Source organism: Rhinatrema bivittatum, chromosome 4, assembly GCF_901001135.1.
Source record: "Rhinatrema bivittatum chromosome 4, aRhiBiv1.1, whole genome shotgun sequence".
Lineage (NCBI taxonomy): Eukaryota > Metazoa > Chordata > Amphibia > Gymnophiona > Rhinatrematidae > Rhinatrema > Rhinatrema bivittatum.
Window position 1 is genome coordinate 35,141,869 of NC_042618.1, and position 25,264 is coordinate 35,167,132.

General features: G+C 43.9%; 1 protein-coding gene across 1 annotated transcript in view; it reads right to left on the reverse strand.

The window, feature by feature from the left end:
* Positions 1–25,264, reverse strand: part of BEGAIN (brain enriched guanylate kinase associated) — a 138,306-nt gene that overhangs the window by 107,395 nt on the left and 5,647 nt on the right. The window contains exon 2 of the mRNA XM_029597401.1: positions 3,656–3,838. Within this exon, the coding sequence (XP_029453261.1) occupies positions 3,656–3,838 (183 nt within the window). The remainder of the gene's footprint in view (positions 1–3,655; positions 3,839–25,264) is intronic.

Below are 25,264 nucleotides of genomic sequence, written 5' to 3' on the forward strand. Positions count from 1 at the left end.
TAAAGTGTTATGACATTGCAAGACAAAAAATATACTCCTTGCAATTTAAGCACATTCGTGGTATTTAAATGAGAATACGTTTGTGGCTTGCACGTTCCCATTCCACTCATAGAATGTTAAAAGTTGGCAAGCATGTTTTGTACTGATTATTTAAAGAAAAGAAACAGCTTTGACTTTGCTTGGAGTTTGTACTTTTTATGAATTTCAGGTTTATTGATGCTGCCTGTAAGCTGTTTTACTCTGGCATCATTTGGGGTGCAATGCCTTTGCTAATATGTTAGTGGTATCACTGAGGCTTATTCATGGATTAATTTGCCTGGTTGGTTTCATTAAGAGATTATATATTAATCTCATCCATAAAGTTCCCCAAGCTAAAATGACAGAAGGGCATAAGCTTACTGGCTCAGGGTCCAGCTTTACTCTGGCAATGCCTAATTTCAAAGCAACACAGGATGCTGAGCTGGTAGGAGGTAAACCTGTTTCCTCTTGCCAGCTTGGCATGATAAGTCTTTGGGGATTTCTGGAGTGTGGGAGAAGGGTTGGGGTGGGGATTAACTTCTTTGAGAATGGGTGCAATTCTTTTTGGATTTGCGTGAGAGGGAGAGGGGATCGGCCCTGCATATTTTTTTACATCAGGTAAAAGGAAAGGCGAATCAGAGGGCAGCCATTTTCTGTAAGATCAAGCAGGTGGGAAGGGGGATAAGGGGAAGTTTGGGGAGGGTTTCATTTTTAACCAAAGCCTCAGGAAAAGGTTGGCGAGTGTTGGGTTGGCCAGATTTATACTTGCTATTGCATCACCTAGATTTGGCTAACCAAGGCCTGGATTCATCATTCCTCGCAGAATGATGAATCCTGCAAAAACAGGGGGCGGGCCTGTGAAAGCCCGCAGCCTTCGCACCACGGCGGTGCGCCGGCTGCCAGCTTTCACACCAAATAGCGCCACCATGAAAGGTGGTGCTATTCGGTGTGCTACTGCCAACGATAATGTTAGTAACATTATTGCCGGCAGCGAAGACACCGCCGACTCCTCCCCTCCCCGCCCCGACTCCTCCCCTCCCCCTAATTTGCATTCTATCACATGCAAAAAGGCCCTTTTCGCAAGCGATAGAGGCTTATCGCACACAACAAGGCCGTATCACGTGCGATAAGTCTTTGATAAATGACCCCCTTAGTTGGCAGCTAGGATAGGATGGCAATAGGAATAAATAAAAGAGTTGAACTGTTGGTGGCTGAAACAGAGACAGAAGATAAAATTTCGTGGTCTTTACACATTCATCTCGTAATGCCTAAGAACCTCATCATAAATTAAATGGGAGGTTAATCTTGGTATATTACTTTTGGTTTTTTGATCTGTATATAACAATATTCTAAGTTCTTTTCACACTAATCTTTTCAGATTTGAACTGACTCAAAGATAACTCAGGTTAGTCAAAACCAATTTTTGAATATTCGGTTAAACATTAGAATTTTTTTTTTATTATTAAATACATTTTTAAATTTTAACGTTAAATATTAAATTATTAAAATTAAGCTATTAAAGTTAATTATTCTAACATAAACTTTCATACAAGTGTTATAAATACCAAGCAATATATTACAAAAAATAAATTGAAAAAAATGGAAGAGTTGTATTGATTAAAGCCAAAATAGGTGGCAGTACTGAAAAGAAATAGGCAAATTGATGTGTTGAACAGTCTAGATAAAAGGACTGCTGCTTTAATCACACATTTCACAGATGGCCAGGTTTATCTCGGGCACACCTATAAGCAGGAGTGGGTCCCTTTGCTAGCTGCAGCATCAGAGAGAGAGGAAGTGTCCTCTCCCAAGATGCACTGCAAACCATGAAGCCTCATTTTCCTTCCTCCTCCAGTTGACCCTCCCTCACCTCTGACCCATTCCCTTAAGAGCACACAGTGCCCTTCATACATGAAGGGAAATCCAGCCTTGGATTTGCACCTAATTGTTAACGTGTTGGTAGCAAGTCTTCAAATTATCTGCCAATGCCTTGTCTGTAAAATTCAGTAACATCTGCAGCAATGAGTATATAGAGAACCCTTTTATAATGTATCACCTGATAAAGGAAATATTTCCTAAAATATATTTTTCCATTTCTCAAGTGTATTTTAAGGAATCAGAATCTCTGCAATAGTGAACAAATCCCTACCTGTAGTAAATACCTCATTATTTTAATGAAGATTTAAACTGAGTGAATTTCTACTGGGCAGACTGGATAGACCATTTTGGTTTTTATCTGCCATCATTTACTAGGTTACTATGTTAAGACTTCACCTATATTCTCTGCTCATCCTGCTTTCTTCTAAGACATGCATAATGGCGCATTATGCAGAAATTTAAAGCTGAATCCTAAGAAAAATATTTGGAAAGCATCAGAAATACATTGGTGGTTGAATTTTTTCTAGCGCCCTAATCAGATGAAAGCCAAATGAAGAAATCAAAGAGTGAGAGAGGTCTCCCAACCCAAGTTATTCTAAGATTAGAATACAACCATGGAAATCATCACATTTGCCAACTCTGCATGCACGGGTAAAGTCTGACCCCATTTATCTAATGGTGCAACTGTTCTTGGCATTGTGTTAAATAACTTAATGGTGATTCAAGTTATTGAAGAAAAACAAATTTCTACACACAGAATACCACTGAATGATGAAAGAACGTGGAAAGTACATCCTTTTACATTTCTGAATCAAAAGTAATCATCTGATCATATACTAAAGTATAGGTAAGAATAAAGTCTTGTAAAGTCTTGCCTTAACATACTGAACCTACTTTTTATGTACACTATATGCTATATTGTTAGATATACCATGTTTGTGTGTTTCTGTGAGTGTGATTGTATGTGTGAGTGTGTGTTTGTGTGGTGGGGGGAGAGGCAGCTAGAGGAGTGTTCAGCCCATCAGTTCCTTCTGCTCCTTGGGTTTCCAGCTCAATCGGAACCAACCTCTATTGGGTTGTATGTCCATGAACCGTCATCTATTATTTATTTATTTATTTATGAACACTTGATATTCCGCCGTTTCCCCAAAGTTGGTCTCGAGGCGGATTACAATAAAATTAAATGAACAGAGGCATTAGAACAGCTTACAGTCAAATGAGAATTTGCAATTGATGAAGCATTGGGATCCAGTATAGGAAATCCCATTTGTGAATAGTTCGAAGACCCAGTTGTGTCCCTGTTTTTTTTAAATTTTTTTAAATTAAAAAAAAATTGACAACCCATTGCAGCAACTGTCCTAGGGCAGGGGCCACAGAACATTGCTCCTTCTGGAATCCAGTAAGAGCAGTCTCATTGTCTGGTCAACCACTAGGTTGCGGTATTGGATAATGGCTGGTATTCCCTCCCTCCTGGGGGAAGCTCTGAATACTGCCTTCGCAGCCGTAGCTGGCCCGAGGAACAGAGGATGGGCACCCTCCTTATCCCCAAGTCTTCCACCTGGCAACATATAGCACTGTCACTGTGTCTGTTGTCCAGTCTAATCAAGATATCTTCTGATCTCTGTTATTATTACAACGTATTTGGTGATTTTTAATGTATTTGTATTTTGTTTGATTTTATTTGTTTTATTTTGAAAACCGTTATGATTGGTCACAGCATGATGGTATATAAATATAATCAATCAATCAATCAATAGCTAACCTTCTTAGCTTTTCAGTAACCTTTTCCAGTTCTTCCTGAGCTCTTCTCAGCTCTGTTTCCAAGTACTGGCGAGTGGAATCAAATTCTGTTTCAAGCATTTCCAGTTTATGTGCCGTGTAGGATAGACGCTTCCGTAATTCTTCCTTCTGGTCATGCAAGGAGCTAAAAGAACAAACATTGCAGCTGTGGTGATGATTTTTTAAAATTGCAATTTTATGTGGATTCCTTAAAGCAAGTTTTCAAAGATTATTTACTGCATGCACGATGTACCCATCTGTGGAATCTCCATAGATCCTCAGATCTTTTGCTGTATTGACTATGTGCTGAGTAAAACAGAGCGAATTACTAAATAATATACACTTGCTCTTAATTACGATGATATTAGTTGATAATATTTTCAATATCAAGTGTCATACTATCAATCTTTATTAGATGTAAGTTACTGTCTGATGAACCTGACAGGACTTCACTCTGACATGAAAAAGCATCACATTCTGTCTCTTGAAAATTTGCACGGATCAAGTCATCACAAAAATGATTTCCTTAGCACTAAAGACCCCTGCCTTGGACTCTGCCCTCATTACTTTTGCATGCATTAGGCCACCTTCTTCTTCCAATCCTACCCTCTGCTACTACTTCCACATCAACCCACCAAAATGTATTTCTCTGATTCCTTCACTGGCCCCCTGCTTTACATTCTTGCAAACTCTCTTCCTTTAAGAGAGGGCCAGAAGAGGACGGTTTCCAAAGTATTTGCGCCATTTAAAAGGAGCCGATGTGGTAACTACTCTGTCAGTGGCACTCATAAGAAAGAGAAAGTGACTGGGAATGCATCCCGGGTGTACATCGGACTCTTTCTTTCTTTACAACCCCCCCACCCCAACCCCACGACTATGGAAATGCAGGGTTAATAGGATTTATGAATGGATTGGACCTATGGAAGCTATTGATACGAACCAGGAATAAAGAATGGATATACATTATGAAAGGGCCAGACAAACCTCTTGGGTGGTAACAAAATGCAACTGGTACATTACTGGGCTTAGTTTTATTGAAACAAAAAATAAAGCCAGTGCCACACACTATTGTGGAAGGGCAGTCTGCTGCTAAAGAGAGTATCCTTCAACGAGGAGCACACTGTAGCTTTAGTCCCTAGGACAGACTGAACCTCTAACCTAGGTAGGGTGGCTAACTTTTCCATGGACCGTAACCGGACACCTCACTAAACATCATACTTCGGGAGGGGAGGCGGGGTCGGGGGGTGGGGGACGGTTGTCAATCCGCTCATCACTTGGCATTGAAGCACCCCCTCAATATTCTTTGTTTTATAAAATGTTATTTCAACTATCCTGATAAACACATCAACCGCAGCCTCTGTCATGCAGTTTTGCCTTTCTAATATACACCCTCCTCCATACTTCTCCATAAACAGACATCCTCCTATCTCATACACACACGCACACTCCCAAACACATAACCTCCTATCTCATACATACACGCACACTCCCAAACACATAACCTCCTATCTCATACACACACACACACTCACAAACACATAACCTCCTATCTCATACACACACGCACACTCCCAAACACATGACCTCCTATCTCATACACACACGCACACTCACAAACGCATAACCTCCTATCTCATACACACACGCACACTCCTAAACACATAACCTCCTATCTCATACACACACGCAGACTCCCAAACGCACATCCTCCTATCTCATACATACACGCACACTCCCAAACGCATAACCTCCTATCTCATACACACACGCACACTCCCAAACACATAACCTCCTATCTCATACACACACGCAGACTCCCAAACGCACATCCTCCTATCTCATACACACATGCACACTCCCAAACACATAACCTCCTATCTCATACACACACACACACACACTCCCAAACACATAACCTCCTATCTCATACACACACACGCACACTCCCAAACACATAACCTCCTATCTCATACACACACGCACACTCCCAAACACATAACCTCCTATCTCATACACACATGCACACTCCCAAACACATAACCTCCTATCTCATACACACACGCACACTCTCAAACACATAACCTCCTATCTCATACACACACGCACACTCCTAAACACATAACCTCCTATCTCATACACACACGCACACTCTCAAACACATAACCTCCTATCTCATACACTCACGCACACTCCTAAACACATAACCTCCTATCTCATACACACACGCACACTCCCAAACACATAACCTCCTATCTCATACACACACGCACACTCCCAAACACATAACCTCCTATCTCATACACACACGCACACTCCCAAACACATAACCTCCTATCTCATACACACACGCACACTCCCAAACACATAACCTCCTATCTCATACACACACGCACACTCCCAAACACATAACCTCCTATCTCATACACACACGCACACTCCCAAACACATAACCTCCTATCTCATACACACACGCACACTCCTAAACACATAACCTCCTATCTCATACACACACGCAGACTCCCAAACGCACATCCTCCTATCTCATACATACACGCACACTCCCAAACGCATAACCTCCTATCTCATACACACACGCACACTCCCAAACACATAACCTCCTATCTCATACACACACGCAGACTCCCAAACGCACATCCTCCTATCTCATACACACATGCACACTCCCAAACACATAACCTCCTATCTCATACACACACACACACACACTCCCAAACACATAACCTCCTATCTCATACACACACACGCACACTCCCAAACACATAACCTCCTATCTCATACACACATACACACACTCCCAAACACATAACCTCCTATCTCATACATACACGCACACTCCCAAACACATAACCTCCTATCTCATACACACACGCACACTCCCAAACACATAACCTCCTATCTCATACACACACGCACACTCCCAAACACATAACCTCCTATCTCATACACACATGCACACTCCCAAACACATAACCTCCTATCTCATACACACACGCACACTCTCAAACACATAACCTCCTATCTCATACACACACGCACACTCCTAAACACATAACCTCCTATCTCATACACACACACGCACACTCTCAAACACATAACCTCCTATCTCATACACTCACGCACACTCCTAAACACATAACCTCCTATCTCATACACACACGCACACTCCCAAACACATAACCTCCTATCTCATACACACACGCACACTCCCAAACACATAACCTCCTATCTCATACACACACGCACACTCCCAAACACATAACCTCCTATCTCATACACACACGCACACTCCCAACACATAACCTCCTATCTCATACACACACGCACACTCCCAAACACATAACCTCCTATCTCATACACACACGCACACTCCCAAACACATAACCTCCTATCTCATACATACACGCACACTCCCAAACACATAACCTCCTATCTCATACATACACGCACACTCCCAAACACATAACCTCCTATCTCATACATACACGCACACTCCCAAACACATAACCTCCTATCTCATACATACACGCACACTCCCAAACACATAACCTCCTATCTCATTCATACATGCACACTCCCAAACATGCAGTCTCGTCTCTCAAACACAGGTGGTTCGCTCTCGTTCCTTAAAACCTTCCCAGCCTTTCATCTGTCTCCCTTGTGCCACCTGTCTCTCAATATGCCCTCCCCCTTTTCTTGTGCTGCCTTCCTGTCTCTAGTCCCCTCCCTCCCCATGCTCTTGTCTTTCTCTCCCTTCTTCTTCTCTCCTGTCTCCCACTCCTCCCCAGTGCCTTCCTCTTTCTCTGTCTCCTTTGCTCCTGGGTCCCCATTTCCTTTGTGCCTCTTCTGTCTCTTGATCCCCTTCCCCCATCTATGTCTCCCTCCTCCCCTCATACTCCCATTGTGCCTCTCCCCTTCCCTGTGACCTTCTTTCCATACCCCCTCTGTGTCACTTTCCTCCCTTTCTCCCCATGAGTCTATTTTCCTTTCCCTCCCCTTTTCTCTGTGTCCCCTCTGGGACTCTCACTGTCTCTTTCTCCAAGTTCCCTTCCTCTGTTCCTGTATCCCTCGGCTGGCTCGCTGCAGCCCCACTCTTGGGTCCTGGTCCAGCACTCAGTGAGAGAGGGGGAGGGATCCAGAGGGTATTGCTGCAGAGATCTGTGGAGCCGCTGGGAACTGAGGGCTGGGCTATGCCCCACCTCCTCTCCCCATCCCATCCAATCACAACACAGGAAAGGAGGCAAGAGGGCGGGGACAGCACAGTTCTCGACTCTGTCTTTCACTGTAACCAGGAAGTTGTGGGAAAGGGAAGGAGCCTTGTGCAAAAACTGGATTTTTAATGTCCAGTCAGTGTTTCTTCTGACTGGACACTGTACAGCACAGCTGAAAACCTGGCTGTCCAGTCCAAAATTGGGCAGTTGGCAATCCTAAACCTAGGACAGCCTCCCTTTTCCCAGCAGAGAGAGGTCAGGGCATCTGCTGGTGTAAAGCTTATTAATGATGTACTCCGTCCTGCATTCTCAGAATGAATCTCGTCCACAAAGTGGCCTTAAATAATCTCATCTTCATGGATGAACAACATTAATGTCCTAAAATAAAAGAGGATTTTGTTAGTTTCCCTCCTTAGTGCTAACGCCTTTGTCTTCACCTGGACCTTCTCAACCCCTCTAATCATTTTTTTGTCTGTAAGTCTTTCCATGGCAATCTAAGTAAAGGTGTACTTCAGCATGGCAAGCTGAAAAGTAAATGCTTTCCCATGGGCGTATAATGGTGGATTTCTTTGTTAGCATGCTCACCTCCAAGTATGCTGTTTTATATAAAATAAATTGGCATGTGCATTGATTTTGCCTAGAAAGCATGCTGCTAATAATTGCAATGCTCATTCTTTCTAATTCCATGTCTGCATTCTCTTTTTTTCATGCATTCAGCGTAGTGCATACTATATTTTAATTGTTTCTCCATGGCTTGGATACAAATACAGAGACATTCAGGTCTACAAGCAAGTTGAATATAGACTAACTTAATAAACCGTATATACTCGTTTATAAGTCGAGAAATTTAAGTCTCAAAATTCATCTTGAAAAAAAGGGTTGCCTTATCCACAGGTTAATGGTCCATTCATTCCTTCCCTCCCCCCGCCCCCCCCATGGCTATCCTGAGTAGGTTTACCCGGGGGCTGAAGACACAATCGAAGCAGCTAGAAAGAGGCCGGTGGCAGTAGGACAGATTCGCCCCCCACACCCCCTCCCGATCCCTTAACTCATCCACTGCTAGCAGGATGATGATGAGAGTTTCAGTTGCTCATGTGCGTCCTACCTCTACCCTTGCCAGGGCCTGATTGGCACACTTATAACCACGTGGTTCAAAGCACGACACTGGGACCCCATGGGACAGGAGGGAAGACACACCCAAGCAACTGCAACTCCCATCGTCTTCTTGATAGCAGCGGGTGAGTTAAGGGATTGGGAGGGAGTGTGAGGGAGAAACTGTCCATCTGCCACAGGCCTCTTTTTAGCTGCTTCAGTTATGGCTTCAGCCCGTGGGTGAATGTACCTGGGATAGCCATGGGGGGAGGGAAGGAGGGAACAAACTGGGGATAACATTGACTTATCCATGAGTCATTGCAAATTTCTTAATTTTTGAACCAAAAACTGCCCTCGACTTATCCATGAGATCAACATATACATGAGTATATATGGTACTCGTGACTCGCTTTTAAGTGCTATCTTTCCTTCATCTGATCAGTGCACTGTAAGTAACAAATGCATCAACTACAACTTGTTAGTAGACCTTTAGGACTACATCTATAAGTGGACTAACTTATTAACCTCACTACATGGGAAGCTATTGTACGATTCCTAATGCCATGTAGTAAATTGCCTGACTTTTTGATGGTAAACTATGAATCCTCTATCGGGCAGTTTCATAGCATTGTATTTATTATTTTCTCAAGATACTGTAGGTCCTAGTCAAAACCCACAAGACACTGTGGGTACTACTATCCTAGCCACTAGGCTAATCCGCCCCAAGTGGAGGAGAAGCCTAGGAGATAGAGCAGCAGGCTATAAGCCAGGTTTCAAATTCCACTGCTGCTCCTGGTGACCTTGGGCAAGTCACTTTACCCTTTATTGCCCCAAGTACAAACTTAGACCTAGATACATTAAGCCCCAATATTTTATTGCAGGAGAGGTCCCACTATTGTGTGTGTGTGAGTTGGGGGGGGGGTCATCATACTGCTTGGTGCATTCTTTTGTCTCACGGCCAAACCCTGGGGGGCAAACTGTGCTTAGCGGGCTTTAAATATAATGATGGCCCCAATCTCAAGGGACTATCATTGCCTTAAAGGGTCACTGGTCCCAAAACAAAATTGCCACCAAATGGAGAGGTTGAGCAGGGGTCAATGTTGACCCCGGTCTCAATCCAGGGATGCCACTTGAGGTGACCTGACTTCTCCAAAGTGTGAAAATTAAAAAATGAGCCCATGCTGCAACCCTCTTGGCCCCCCACACCCCACCCCAAGTCCTTCAATTAAACTTGGGTCCCAGCCCTGCTCCCTCCCCCCAAAGACCATCAGTAAATTATATAATCCCGGTCCTACCCCCAAAGACCATCATTAAAGTACATTGGTCCGATCACCAGGCCCCAAATCCCAAAAGCTATCAATAAAATCAGGGCCCCGACCCCCCTTGAAAGTTTAAAAAAAATTAGGGTCCAGCACCCTGCCCCCATCCTATACTCAACCCTTCCTGCACCCCCTAAAATTTAAAAAGGATCCTGTGTCAGGGCCAGGTGCACCCTCAAACCCAGCCCGGTCAGCACCATTTTCCAAAATGGTGGCAACCTGACCTTGCCCCAGCCATTTGGAAAATGGAGCTGAACAGGCTGGGTGTAAGGATGCACCTGGCCTGAAGCGGGAACCTTTTTAAGGTTTGGGGAGGTGGGTGCAGGAGGAGGGTGGGTATGGGAAGGGGGTGCGGGGCTCAGAATCCTTATTTTTTTTAAGTTCTCAGGGACAGGGGCCCTGATTTTATTGATGGTCTTGGGGGGGGGGGGGGGGGGGTTTGGGAAGGCCATTGCCTCATTACTACAAGGGTCAGCTCTGACCACCACTCAACCTCCCCTCAGCCGAGATTTTTATTTTGTTTGTTTGCTGCCTCTTTAAATGGAGGTAGGAGCTTTGGGACCCACGTTAGGGTTCCGGGCCTCCCGCCTCACATTTACTGCTTTTCCAAGCGGTGAGGGTATTTTATCATGGCTGACTACCTTCTCAGTCGGCCGCAATAAAACATTTGCATAGATTTGCCTATGCATGACTTTATTTACATGCATTTGCGTTATTCATGCATGCAAATCACATGCAAAGAAGTTCATTGTGATAGGGTGGGGAGATGTAAAATATCTCATATATCATGCGATATACGCAATAGAACAAGTGTCAGAGAACTACTGCAGCTTGATGCATCTCCCTATTAGATTGTAAGCCGTCTGGGGATAGAGAAATGCAAAAAAAGCAGAATATAAAACAAAAAGATGTTGAAAATATTTTCTGAAATAAAAGAAAAAAGTAACATTAAAAATATCTCTTTGCAGAAAGGGTGGTGGATACATGGAACAAACTCTCATTGAAGGTGGTGGTGAAGTCAATGCCACCAGGAAGATTCAAGAATACCTGGCCAAGCACAGAGGACCCTGAAGGTTGGGGCTTCAGGCGAGTGAGGATAAAGCTGGAGAGGAATCAATGTTTGCAGTATTACAGTAGGCAGAGAAAATGGGCAAAGAAGATGGGCCTTGGTGAGGGAAGAGAGGAGAAGTCTGTACTTCCTGTACATGCATCTATGCAAGACATTCTTCAACACAACAAAACATTTTCAAGGAATATATTAAAATATCCTTGTAAGTCTTGATCTCTCTGTATTGTGTTATAGAAGCTTAATCCCTGATTTCCTTTGGGGATTGGCAGATATAAAATCACTTACTTCTGTTCAACTGATATAAGTTCTTATATTTTTTGAGGAAGCTAGATAAGGGAATTAAAACAATCTCCTGTATGATTTACCTCTGGATTCTGTACACTGGTTAATTATGGGTGTGTGTGTGTGTCTGTGTATGTGTGTGTGTGTGTATGAGAGAGGCGTGGGTGTCTTGAATGATGCAAGCTGGATGATGATGTTAAATGTCCATTAGGATTCATTTTATATTGCTAAGAATAGGAAACAATTTTTACTTAAAAAACTATTTTTAAAATTTTTTTGAAGAATGTTTATTGAAGATCAATTGATAAAATAACAATGAAACAGTTCAGCAAAACAATTAACCAATACATCAAAATATTGCATTAACGCCTCCCCACACCCTACCCTCCTCAGCAACCTGCTGGAAGGAAAATGCATATTAAACAATCAATTGCATTCAATTAAAAATAAAATGAATTACAATAAAGTGAATTACAATATAAATTCCTCATGTTATATTCATTCAGAAACACTGATCCAGAGGAGCCAACTCAATCAGCCCAGACAGAAACTCCCATCTTTCTATTCCATTCCAGAAATGTCTTCCAAATTCTACTAGCGTTGAAATATATATATTTATTTCTTGTTTGGGTTAGCAGTTCCAATGCATACATGTTCCTATAGCCCCTGCTTTGCAGTTTTAGCCGAGCAGTGCAGGGGTCACACTCAGTCCTAGAGCTAAGCCCCCTGCCACACTATCACAAGTCCAAAACAGCCCCAGGGCATGGATTCTCCAAAACTGCCCAAGGCGTGGGGAGGGGGAGAGGGGGTAGCGGAACTACGTCACTGGATGTACTTGCTGCTGCTTAGGGGTAAGTTCAGAAACTAACAGGCAGGACACTCTGGTTGGGAGCTCAAAATTAAAACTTTACTGTAGTTATTCCAACATAATCAATTTGCAGCAACAAACATGTCTCTGGTGTCATCCATGTCCCAACCTGCTTTTTTTTTCTCAAACTGCTTTCTGTCTGTGAATGGGTCCCTCCGCACCCATCCAGGGGCAATTTACCCATCCAAGGGCAATTTACCATCCCAGATGGGGAGGGAAGGGTATCCTAAGGGGTAAATTATCAAAAGTACGTGCGGGCGTCCATGTGCGCGCGGTTCCCAGCGTGCCTACATGGATGCATCGATTTTATAACACGTAGCGCGCATGTTCTAAAATCCGATATCCACGCAAGCGTGCGTGCCCGATTTTATGTCGGCGCGCGCGCGGGGGGAATTTTCTTTAAAAGCCTGCGGCGACGCAATCAGACCCTCCCTTGCCTAACTCTTTGACTACCCTTCCTCCCATTTCCCCTCTCCACCCAACCCCTAATCCCCACCTAACTAATCACATTTTTTTTTATTTTTAAATTTATTTGCTCTCAAGAGCTGAAGTATGTTCCGCGCGTTGGCCGCCTGCTGGCGTGCGCTTCACCGGGACAGCGCCTAATGGCTTTGTCCGGGCTAGCCCCCACCCCACCCAGACCCTGCCCCCTGACCTGCCTCCAGCCTATCCCTTTTCAAAGACCCGGTGCTTCCACACATACCGGGAGCTACGGGCATGGCCGGGCCACTCTGAAAATACACTCGGTGCGCGCGGCCTAGCCACGCGCATATCTCCCGGCAATTGCACATGCCGGGCATTTAAAATTGCCCCATAAGTGTATTAGGGTTCATTCCCCAATAGTACCTGAAGTTCAGGTACATTTCCAAGTGTCCAACATCCAGTCCTCATCCTTTCTTCTAGGGTGAAGGCTCCAGTGGGAATCTCCAGATGTCACAAAACTTCTTAACTCATGAACATCCCACAAAATTGCAGGATTGGATCTCTCCATCTAAAAGCTCCTTTTCTCCTTTCTCTAACTACTGGGCAGGGAGGGTGGTAGCAAAATCTTCCTCCTAACTCAAAAGTCCAAAAATCTTCACAAATCCTAAAAACCAAGTCTTTCTTATGGCGATTCACCACTGCCTCTCCACGGGTTGTGAAATCGGAACAACAGGTCATCTTTACCCCTGTCCTTCCCAGAGCCTTTCCTTTTCTGAGCAAGGACCAGGGATTCATAAACGGGAGTGGGGTGTGTGTGTGTGTGTGGAGGGGAAGGAACCCCCCAAAAAGGTCTTTCCAAAGAATAAATCACTTCCTGAAAAATCTGAGACAAACCCTTCCAGACAAGTTGTGTGTTGGACAGGGATGTACTTCTCCCTATTCTCCTGTGTCTTTCATCATGGGACCTAAAACTGGAGACAAGAGACACCAAAGGAAACAGCTCCTACTCCTTTAATACTAACCCAAACAGTGCCACACTACCCTATACCCTCCTCCATGAAAGCAAGCAAGAGCTCACCATTCCAGCAGCCTCTGCGGAGGCGCTGTTATGCAAACGGTACAGTACTCTCTTATCTCCTAACTACATCCATCTAGTGCAGAGTACAGGGGGTCTCCACATTCCTTAACAATTGTATCCAACTTTCTCAAAGAGGCACAATAGTCCTATTCCAGTGACTACTGACCATCCTATTCATTGACTAGTACATACGAAGGAGTAACACAGCATTATATATTTGATAATAAACAATAGGAATGCCCTTTTCAAATCTAAAAGGTTGTTGCCCTTCTAATGAATCCAACAATAATATTAAAGGTTTTGCTGGTAGCAATTGTTTCTCTCAATTGTCTATTTTCTGTCCAGAAAATTTGGATTATTTGGCATTGCTACCACATATAATATATCCTATCCTCTAGCCTCTGAGAATCTGCAGGGCATAGGATAAACACTGCAGATTCTTAAAGGCTAGAGGATAGGAATGAAGAAATAAGGTAAAGTGTATTAAATGTAGGTGTAGCATTTCTGCATTGGGGGGGATAATGTGCATGGACTAGCAGTTACTACCCTTAACAGAAGGCAAGGAGGTAAATTGCATAGAGCGATAGTTACTACTCTTAACAGAAGGCATGGGGAGTAATGTGCATGTATTGGCAATTACTAACATAAGCAACTTATTGGGCAGACTTGAGGGACCATTTGGTCTTTATCTGCCATCAATTACTATAAGAACATAACTGGGTCAGACCAAAGGTCCATCAAGCCCAATATTCTGTTTTCAACAGTGGCCAATCCAGGTAACAAGTACCTGGTAGGATCCCAAAAGGTCGATAGATTCCATGTTGCTTATCCCAGGGATAAACGGTGGATTTCCCAAGTGCACCTTAATAATGGTGTATGGACTTTTCTTTCAGGAACTTGTCTAAACCTTTTTTAAACCCAGCTACACTAACAGCTTTCATCACATCCTCTGGCAATGAATTCCAGAATTTAATTATGTGTTGAGTAAAAAAATATTTTCTCCTATTTGTCTTAAATATTTCACCTAGTAACTTCATTGAAGGTCTCCTAGTCTTTATACTTTTTGAAAGTGTAAACAATGGATTAGTGTTTACCCATTACACTCCATTCATTATTTTATAGACTTCTATCATATCTCCCTTCAGCTAATTCTTCACCAAACTGAAGATCCCTAACATCTTTAGGTTTTCCTCATAGGGGAACTGTTCCATCTCCTTTATCATTTTGGTTGCCTTGCTCTGTTCCTTTTTGTAATTCTGCTATTTTCTTTTGAGATGACGTGACCAGAACTGCGTACAATATTCAAGGTGTGTTTGCATGATGGAGTGATTCAGAGGCATTATGATATCCTCTGTTTTATTCACCATTCCTCTTCTAATAATTCCCAGCATTCTATTTGTTTTCTTGGCTGCCACTGCACATTGAGCAGAGAATTTCAACATATTATCCATGATGACACCTAACTCCTTTTCCTGGGCAGTGACTCCCAAAAATGAACCTTGCATAGTGTAGCTATAATTTGGGTTGCTCTTCTCTAAATGCATCACTTTGCACTTGTCCACATTAAGGGGTAGATTTTCAAAGTGGTACGTGCGTACAATACGCACGTACCCCCCGAAAACCTACCCCAAACCCCCTTGCACGCGCCGAGCCTATTTTGCATAGGCTCGGCGGCGCGCGCAAGCCCCGGGACGTGCGTAAGTCCCGGGGCTTGCATGGAGGGGCGTGTTGGGGGGCGTGACGCGAGTGACGCGGCGTTTCGGGGGCGGGCTGCGAGTGATGCGGTGTTTCGGGGGTGGGCCCGGGGGCTTGGCGCCGGCCCGGGGGCATGGTCGAGGCCTCCGGACCAGCCCCCGGGTCGGGTGATGGTGCGCCAGCAGCCCGCTGGGGTGCGCAGATTTACGCCTGCTTTCCGCAGGTGTAAATCTGCCAACAAAGGTAGAGGGGGGGGTTTAGATAGGTCTGGGGGGTGGGGTAGGTAGGGGAAGGGAGGGGAAGGTGCGGGGGGGGGGTGGAAAGAAAGTTCCCTCTGAGGCCGCTCCAATTTCGGAGCGGCCTCGGAGGGAACAGGCAGCGCACGACGGGCTCGGCGCGCGCAAGTTGCACAAATGTGCACCCCCTTTCGCGTGCCGACCCTGGATTTTATAAGATATGCACGGCTACGCGTGTATCTTATAAAATCCAGCGTACTTTTGTTCGCGCTCGCGCTAATTTATAAAATCTACCCCTAAATGTCATCTACTATTTGGATGGTCAGTCTCCCACTCTTGAAAGGCCCTCTTGCAATTTCTCAATTTCTTCTGATTTAACAACTTTGTATAATTTTTTTATCAGCAGCAAATTTGATCACCTCACTCATTGTTCCCATATCTAGGTAATTTATGAATAATACAGATCCCTGGGGTACTCCACCATTCACCTTTCTCCACTGAGAAAACTGACCATTTAACCCTATTCTCTGTTTTCTTTTAACCACTTCTCTATCCACAAATGAACATTACCTCCTTACTCATGACTTTTTAATTTCCTCAAGAGTTTCTCACGAGGGACTTTGTCAAGCGCTTTCTGGAAATGCAGTTGCACTATATCAACTGGCTCACCTTTATCCACATGTTTATTCATGCCTTCAAAAAAATGTAGCAAATTGTTGAGGCAAGACTTCCCTTGGCTAAATCCATGTTGATTTTGCCCCATTAAACTATGTATATCTTATGTTCAGTAATTTTGTTCTTCAAAATAATTTCAACAATTTTTTCTGGCACTGACATCAGGCTAAGCAGTAGTTTCCTCAATCACTCCTGGAACATTTTTTAAAAAACAGGTGTTACTTTGGCCACTCTCCAATCTTCAGGTACCGTAGCTGATTTTAATGATAGTTTACAGATTACCAACAATAGGTCTGTAAGTAACTCCTAGATTCATCAAAATGTGATAATAATGCATGGATAACACCCGAGATAAGAAAAAGGGGTGTATTTAGGGTAATTCTAAAATCACTGCATGCTGTGGTAACATAGTAGTTATTATCACATGGTATGATAAATGTTTTGTGTGGGGAAGAGAGAGAGAGAGAGAGAGAGAAGCAATCTATAAGGCTGTCATAGTAGTCAAGTATTTATATGCCTATAGGAGGGTCATCTTATACTTTGAGGTGAGGTGTTGGTGGTGGTTTAGGGATTAGGGGCTAGTTTATCATGCAGACTGAGACATACGAACAGTACAGTACACCTTGGTGAAGTTTTGACTTCATTTGGAGTGAGGAAAGTCTCACAAAGATGAATTTTCTACTGTGTTCTCTCAGCCTAGCTTGATGGACTCTAGAACAGGGTACCATCAAGCTAGGGCGAGTTAACAAAGTACAAAATTTCAACTTTGTAAGACTTTCCTCACTCCAAATGAAGTCAAATCTTCACTGAGGTGTACTGTGATGTTCGTACATCTCAGTCTGCATGATAAACTGGCCCTTAAACCCTCCTCTCTCTCTCAAGCCCAGAAATGACCAAAATGCAGTTCTAAAAATGTATCGCGAATTGCATTATGGCCATTTTGGTCATATTACACAGCATAACGCCAGGAAAAAAGGTGTAGTTATTTCTGGTGTTAAAACCATACAATAGCATGCGTTATGCTATTGCACGGTCTGATATTGCCCCTCATTTTCATAATTCCTGCCCAAACTCCTCCCTTATCCTGCCCCTTCCCGAAATTTGCATTTGCACCATGTGATACCATTATTTTTGCATGCGTTATGGTGTTAACGCATGTATTAACGCGTTATCGTGTGCGTTAATACCATAATGCATTTTGATGAATGACCCTGTTAATTTTTTAGTTCTTTCAGCACTCTGGGATGTAAACCATCTGGTCCAGGTGATATGCTACTCTTTAGTTTCTCAATTTGCTCTAGTATATCTTCCAGGTTCACTGAAATTTCTTCATTTCCTCTGAATCTTCATCTGTAAATATTACTTCTGGCATGGATATCTGCTTTACATCTTTCTCAGTAAAGACTAAAGCAAAGAATTAATTTAATCTCACCATTATGGCCTTGTCCTCTCTTAGCATACCTTTTACCCCTTGATCATCTAATGGTCCAACTGGCACCCTCGCAGGCTTTTTGCTTTGAATGTACCTGAAAAAGTTTTTATTATGAGTTTTTGCTTCCATACCAAGCTTCTTTTCAAATTCTGTCTTTGCCTCCCTCATCAGTGCTTTGCATCTAACTTGCCAGTTTTATGCTGTTTCCTGTTTTCATTATTAAGACCCTCTGCCACCCCAGTACTGCCAGCATGAATGAGAATCGTTAATTCCCATCTTGCTTAGTCTAACAGGAGTATACCACCATCTGTAAACAAGTTTATAATTGTTCTCCTGTGCATTAGCACTAATAGAATTACCCTTCCAAAACCTTTTAAAGATTCCCATGTATTCATCATCACTTATTACATGATTATAGTCTGTCTCCCAGGACTCCTTAAATGATATATTTTTAGATAATAAATTTGCTTGTATTAAGGCATAGTTTAGAAACCAGACTGGGTTTGCTTGTTAGAAAATCTGCCAGACTTCATGCAGAAAAAGTAGTTGCGCAAATCAGGTTCAGGCAATTATGCAAGAAAAAAAAAAAAGAGGTGATCTGGGGACAGAGCTGGGGGTGGAGTTTGGATTTTTGTGTTTACTTTGGATTTTCAAAGAATTGTGCGTAGGTTTCCATTTGTACAAGCCATAAGCAAGCGTAACCTCGTGTGATCGAGTCTGCACGTTTACTGATGGCTAATTTTTCAAAGCAAAGGCATGCACGTGCGCACTTTCGCTTTGAACACAAATGGAAAAGTCTATGGGCAATAAATAATTGCAGACTTTCTGTTCTGTGAAAATTAACCCTCCCTAGGAGATGCTCGGAACGAGCCAGTCCTCTACTGCAATTCTCCTTGTAAGGAGCTTTGGTCATGAAAGAAAGAAACAGAAAAGCTTACAAGAAACAACTGAGGTGAGAAGCGAGAGGAATAGCAATACAGAAACAGAGACCTCCCCACCCCCTCCATAGATTGCAAAAAACTGCTGAACAAAGAAGCTGTAGAAAGCGCCATGCGTGTTATTGAAGGCGGCAGGATCCTGGGGCAGTGAGCGCACCTGCACACCTGCCTTTTTTTTTTTCTTTGCCTATCATTTCCGAGGGGCCCTTGCACTAGGATTTCTGATATTTCAGGAGCTCACCCGATGTTGTCAGCATTTCTCTCTCTGTCTTCCTGTACTCATTTCTGTCCTTGGCTCCTGGAGTATGGTTGAAAACACGGGGTTTGTTTTAATATGAAATGCTCCAATGAGCACATTTAACTAAAGAAAGTTAATCACAAAGTAACACCAAATCCTTTAAAAAAGAGTTCAAAACCTGGATTTTCTGCCAAACATTCAAAGACGGCATTGGTTAAGTTCACTGATCACATCATTGATCACTTCGTTATGATCACTTTGAACATAATAAATGTGTTACTCTGAGACTAACCTTTATCTCCCCTGGTTGATACGTTCACCCCTCAAACTTATATCCTGTCACTATAAACAAGTCTTTTTTTTCGATTATTCTTGTTTGTACAATATTTTCCTTTTTACCCCGTTTCTCCAATCTGACAGACCCTGTTCATAATTCTACCAGTTACTGCAACAAGTTAAGCTGTTAGATGTTAAGCTGCTAAATGTTAAGATGTTAAATGTGAAACTGTTAAATGTTAAATTTCTACTGGAAAATGTATTTAGTTGTTAAAAATGTAAACCGGGGTGAAGGCACATAGCCATACCTCGGTATAGAAAAACCTTTAAATAAAATAAATAAATAAACAAATAAATTAAAAGAATTAAAAAAAGAAGAAATGTGGGCATTTTTTTTGAAATTTCAAACTATATCCCAAATAGACAAACGTATCTCAGCACTCCTGTTTGTAGGGTGCTACGCGCACCCTTGATGGGGGGTGAACCATTTCTAAAGGTAGTTGCTGTATCTCAATGCTGAGGCCATAAGATGGGCTAGGAAATGACACTTCCTGCTCTCTGTTGCCAGATAGGATCCTTCATGTGAATCTACCTCTCCCTCAGTTATTAAAAGCTTGATCTGTACGACCTCCTCACTCCCTTCTTTCCAGACGGCAGCGTATCATCATGAAATGCTAACACTTTGCTTCCTCACACACAAAGCAACATGGTCCCATTCCCCATGGACCTTTGCTGCCGCTCTTCTCTATCAATATGCAGCTCAAAATCGTCTTATTTGAGAACCCTTGGAAGCCGGCCCCTGGTGACTGCTTTATACAGTCCTTGAGATTCCTGACCTGGCGGCCTCTCCCTTCTGTGTTCCTTGAGTTCCTGCTGCCCCTTTTCACCGAACCTGCAACCTCCGTCGCTACTGAAGGAAAGGATTTCTTCTCACATATTCTGACGATCTGGAGCATTCATACTCGCTCTTTCGGTCGTTTTTTTCTCTTTTGCTTTTCAGTAGGTCATTTCAGTTTTCCGAAGATAAGCAGGTTCAGCCAGTCACACGTGGGGATCCCTGGCCTTTTACCTTTAAACTTTAACCTTGAAAGGTAAAATGAAATGACTTCTTCTTTGTTGCATTTAATTCATGCGCAGTGAAACAATCCTTAGTATTGTTGAATTTTTTTTTTTTGTGTGGGGAGGGGTTGTTGCATAAAGTGTTTTTCTACTGATAACATTTCTGTGTTTCAACTGAACGCATCTATTCCCTGCTTATTGCACCTTAGAAGATGTTTTTAAAATGAGATTGACACTGTAGTATGGTCCCATATGTATCCCAGTGACCAAAGTTTCAACCGGGAAGACAATAATATCCCTCAACATGGTGAAATGCCAATAATTTCAATTCAGAAAACTCCTAGAAAACAAAGAAAATGTAATTATCCTTTAATGCTGGCCTCAATCATTCAGACAGCCTGTCATCTACAAACTCTGCCAAGGGGCAGACGATACACTGCACTGCCATTTTGAAGTGGAAAATACAGCAATGGTCAAACAGTTTGGGGCAGATTTTCAAAGAGGTATGTGTGTACCCCCCGAAAACCTGCCCCAACCTCCTCCTGTGCGCGCCGAGCCTATGTTGAATAGGCTCGGTGGCGCACGCAAGCCCCGGGACACACGTAAGTCCTGGGGCTTTGCTAGGGGGCGTGTCGGGGTTGGAGCGACGTTTGGGGGTGTTCCAGGGGGCATGGTGCCAGCCCGGGGGCATGGCCACGGCCTCCGGACCAGCCCCCAGACGAACATGGCACGCCGGCAGCCGGCCCGGCGCGTGCAAGTTATGCCTGCCTCGGGCAGCCGTAACTTTTCCAACAAAGGTGGTGGGGGGGGGGGGGTTTAAATAGGGCTGGGGGGTGAGTTAGGTAGGGGAAGGGAGGGGAAGGTGCGGGGGGGGGGGGGGGTGGAAGGAATGTTCCCTCCGAGGCCACTCCGATTTCGGAGCGGCCTTGGAGGGAACGGAGGCAGGCTGCGCGGCTTGATCCCGGCTACGCACGTATCTATTAAAATACATCGTACTTTTGTTTGCGCCGGTCGTGCGAACAAAAGTATGCGCGAGCGTAGTTTTTAAAAATCTACCCCTTACTGAGCAGTAAATGACAGTGTAATTAGAAAAATCACCGTCATTTTCAAAACCTTAGGGGTGAATTTCAAAAGGGTTGTTACATTAAAAGACCCACATATGTGAGTAACTGGTCAAGCGCGAGCAACTCATATTTTAAAAGGCCCAATTATGGGGTCGATTTTCAAAGGGTTGCGCACGTAAGATACGCGTGCAACCCCCCAAATCTATCCCTGCCTCCCCCTGCGCGCACCGAGCCTATCTTGCACAGGCCCGGCGGCACGCGCAAGCCCCGGGACGCGCATAAGTCTCGGGGCTTGAAAAACTGGGCATTCCGGGGGCGGAGCCGTGGGTGGGGCGCTGGCCTGGGGGTGTTCCAGGGGCGGGACCGAGGCCTCCGGAACAGCCACCGGGCCGGTGGATGGAGAGCCGGCGCGCGCAAGTTACGCCTGCCCAGAGGCAGGCGTAACTTCGTCGATAAAGGTTAGGAGGGGGATTTAGGTACGGCTGGTGGATGGGTTATATCGGGAAGGGAGGGGAAGGTGGGGGGAGGCGGAAGGAAAGTTCCCCCCGAGGCCACTCCAATTTCGGAGCGGCATCAGAGGGAATGGAGGCAGGCTGCTCGGCTCGGCACGCACAGGTTGCACAAATGTGCACCCACCTGCGCGCGCTGACCCTGGATTTTATAACATGCGCGCGCCGGGTTGTGCGAAGAAATCTGTGCCCGCGCGTACCTTTAAAGACTTGCCCCTCCGTGCATATATTTGCGTGAGCAAGCAACCCAACCTGCAGAGAAAAGAGTTGGAGTTTGGGTGGTGTCAGGGGCATTCCGGGGCGGGGCCAACATGAATGCGCGTAAATACAGATTTGAAATCCCACGCCCACAGCCCGTGTCAGGCTCTTACCTGCACTTATTTACGTCTGCTCTCAATGAGGTGTCAGTCTGGTGAAAACTCGTTTTAAGCCTAAAACGACTGGGTGAGGGGTCTCGGTGACCTAGAGATAGACTGGGCAAACTGGTAGACTAGTTGGGCAAACTGGCTATTTCCTTCACACATGCATGTTTTAAAATCTGCTTAGCTGTGCGTGTTAAAGCCGACAAATACCTAAGGGAGGTGTGCAAATAATGTTTGCTCGTGTAACCGCTTAAAATTAGGAGCACACATACGAGTGCTAGGTGCATGTTAAATAGAAACATAGAAACAATGACAGCAGAAAAAGACCTTCTGGCCCATCCACGCACTTGTGCGGATGATTTAAAATTTCTGTATATGTGCGTTCGCATGCGCACACTCACATATGTGGGCACCTGCACGCTCGTTTTAAAGTTTCCGCCCCTGTAGATAGCTATGCGGGTAAAATCACGGGTTGCGCAGGTAGAATAGCTGAATCCTCCTCAGTGGATTTTCAGTTGGCTAAAAGTACACCCATACTTTCACAATGCACGTGCTTTTAGTTTCATTAAAAAGAGGCATTCCTAAAGGGTGCAACTTGGTCAGGGGAGGAAAACCGGATTTGTACATTGAAGTTAGAAAAATGTACATACATGGTGAATCCAAGTACTTTATGCTCCCATGGGAAATGACATAAAGTATGTGCAAAGGATTACATTTGCAAAGGAATTACATGCATAAAGGTAGCATGTATCATAGCAATTTTCAAAAGCTCATTTACGTGCGTAAAACCTTTTGAAAATTACCTCCATAGTTTTCATCCATATAACCAGAAGCTGCATGAGTAGTTTGTGTTTAAGGATCAGGTAAGTCTGTGTGGGCTAAAAAGTATGAGGGCAATATTCAAAGAACTCTGCGTGGTCCCATAAACATGCATATATGGCTGCGCAGAGATCTACTACAGTGTTTTATAATCTGCGTGTATTGTTAAGGAAGTTTTACATGATGGAATTTTTGGGTACATTGGGGTAAATTTTCAAAGAACTGCGCGGGTGTCCATGTGCGCACGGTTCCCGGTGCGCGCACATGGACACGCCGATTTTATAACGTGTGTGAGTGTGTGTCGACGCGCACATGTTATAAAATCGGCTACCTGTGCGATCATGAGCGCCCGATTTTAAATCATCATGCACATATGCGCGCGGGTGCCAACTCACGCGCCGGGGGGGGGGGGATTTATATAGAAGCACACGGTGAATCAATTGGGCCTTCCCCAGTTCCCTCCCAGTCAGCCCCTGCCCAGAACCCCACCCCAGCCCTCCCCCGGCCCTCCCCTTTTTACAAACCTGGCTCTTCCGCGCGTGGACGGGCTGCTTGGAAAATGCACGCGGTGCGCGCACATCCCGGCCACACGCATATCTCCTGGTATGGGCGTGCACTGGGTTTTAAAAATTAGCCCATTAATGTATAGATCATGTACCTGTGTGATTTAAGCCCAATTGGAAAATGGAATGACGAGTGACGCAAGTCAGCAGCCATCCTACATCCATCCGTTCTGACACTCACTCTGGCACAGATTCTAAGACTTTGAGAGAATGTTTATAATGTAATTTATTGAAGGTAAATATGTATAGGTAAATTTATATTTCAATGTTTAATTTTCAGTTCTCCATACTATATGATAATGCTTCTAACTACCCAGTATCCCTCCTTTCCTTACCGCTCCCTGAAGTGAAGTGTCCTGTAACATAGCCAGGAGTCCATATCACCTCTGCATGTCTTCTTCTGGTCTTAGGCCCATTGCAGCATGGTTTGGTTTTTCTCCTCCTGGTCACATCTGCGGCTGGGCTGCTTACTTCTGCTTTGGGCTTGATCTAGCTGTCTGGTCATCTGCCCAAGTTGTCTGCGTCAGGCTGGGAGTTTTGGCCCGGAGAGGTTGGGGCTGAGCCTTTGCCATAAAAAAATCAGACCTGACTCTTTTATGGTACTGACTTATGAAATCGTTTTGATTTCATGTCTTTCATGCAATGAACAACAAGGAGTATGTGTCTCTTGTTTCAATGGTTGGAGCCTGAAAACAAACCTACATCCCCTTAAATGTCAGGGGGTCTGGGTTATTTGGGTCAAAAGAGAGCAAAATTGTTCATCACAACATCACATGCTATTTACCTCTTTTCCCATATGATCAGGGGTGGAAGAAGCTTCTGAATACGAGGCTTTTCCTCATTGGTTGTTTTTTCTCTCACAATGCATATAATGCTTATATTTTATTTCTTATTCTGCAACACTCAGTCGATCAATATCTTGCAAGTTGAGACTTTCGGTCATAAGAAAATAAGATATGCTATACTGGGTCAGACCAAGGGTCCATCAAGCCCAGTATCCTGTTTCCAACAGTGGCCAATCCAAGTCATAAGTACCTGGCCAGTACCCAAACATTAGATAAATCACAAGCTACTATTGCTTATTAATTACCATAATAGCAGTTTATGGATTTTTCCTCTAGGAACTTATCCAAACCTTTTTTAAACCCAGTTACACTAACTGCTGTAACCACATCCTCTGGCAATAAATTCCAGAGCTGATGAAAAACAATTTTCTTCGATTTGTTTTAAATGAGCTAGTTGCTAACTTCATGGAGTGCCCTCTGGTCTTAATATTATCTGAGAAAGTAAATAACCAATTTACATTAACTTGTTCAAGTCCATTCATGATTTTGTAGACTTCAATCATATCTCCCTCAGTCATCTC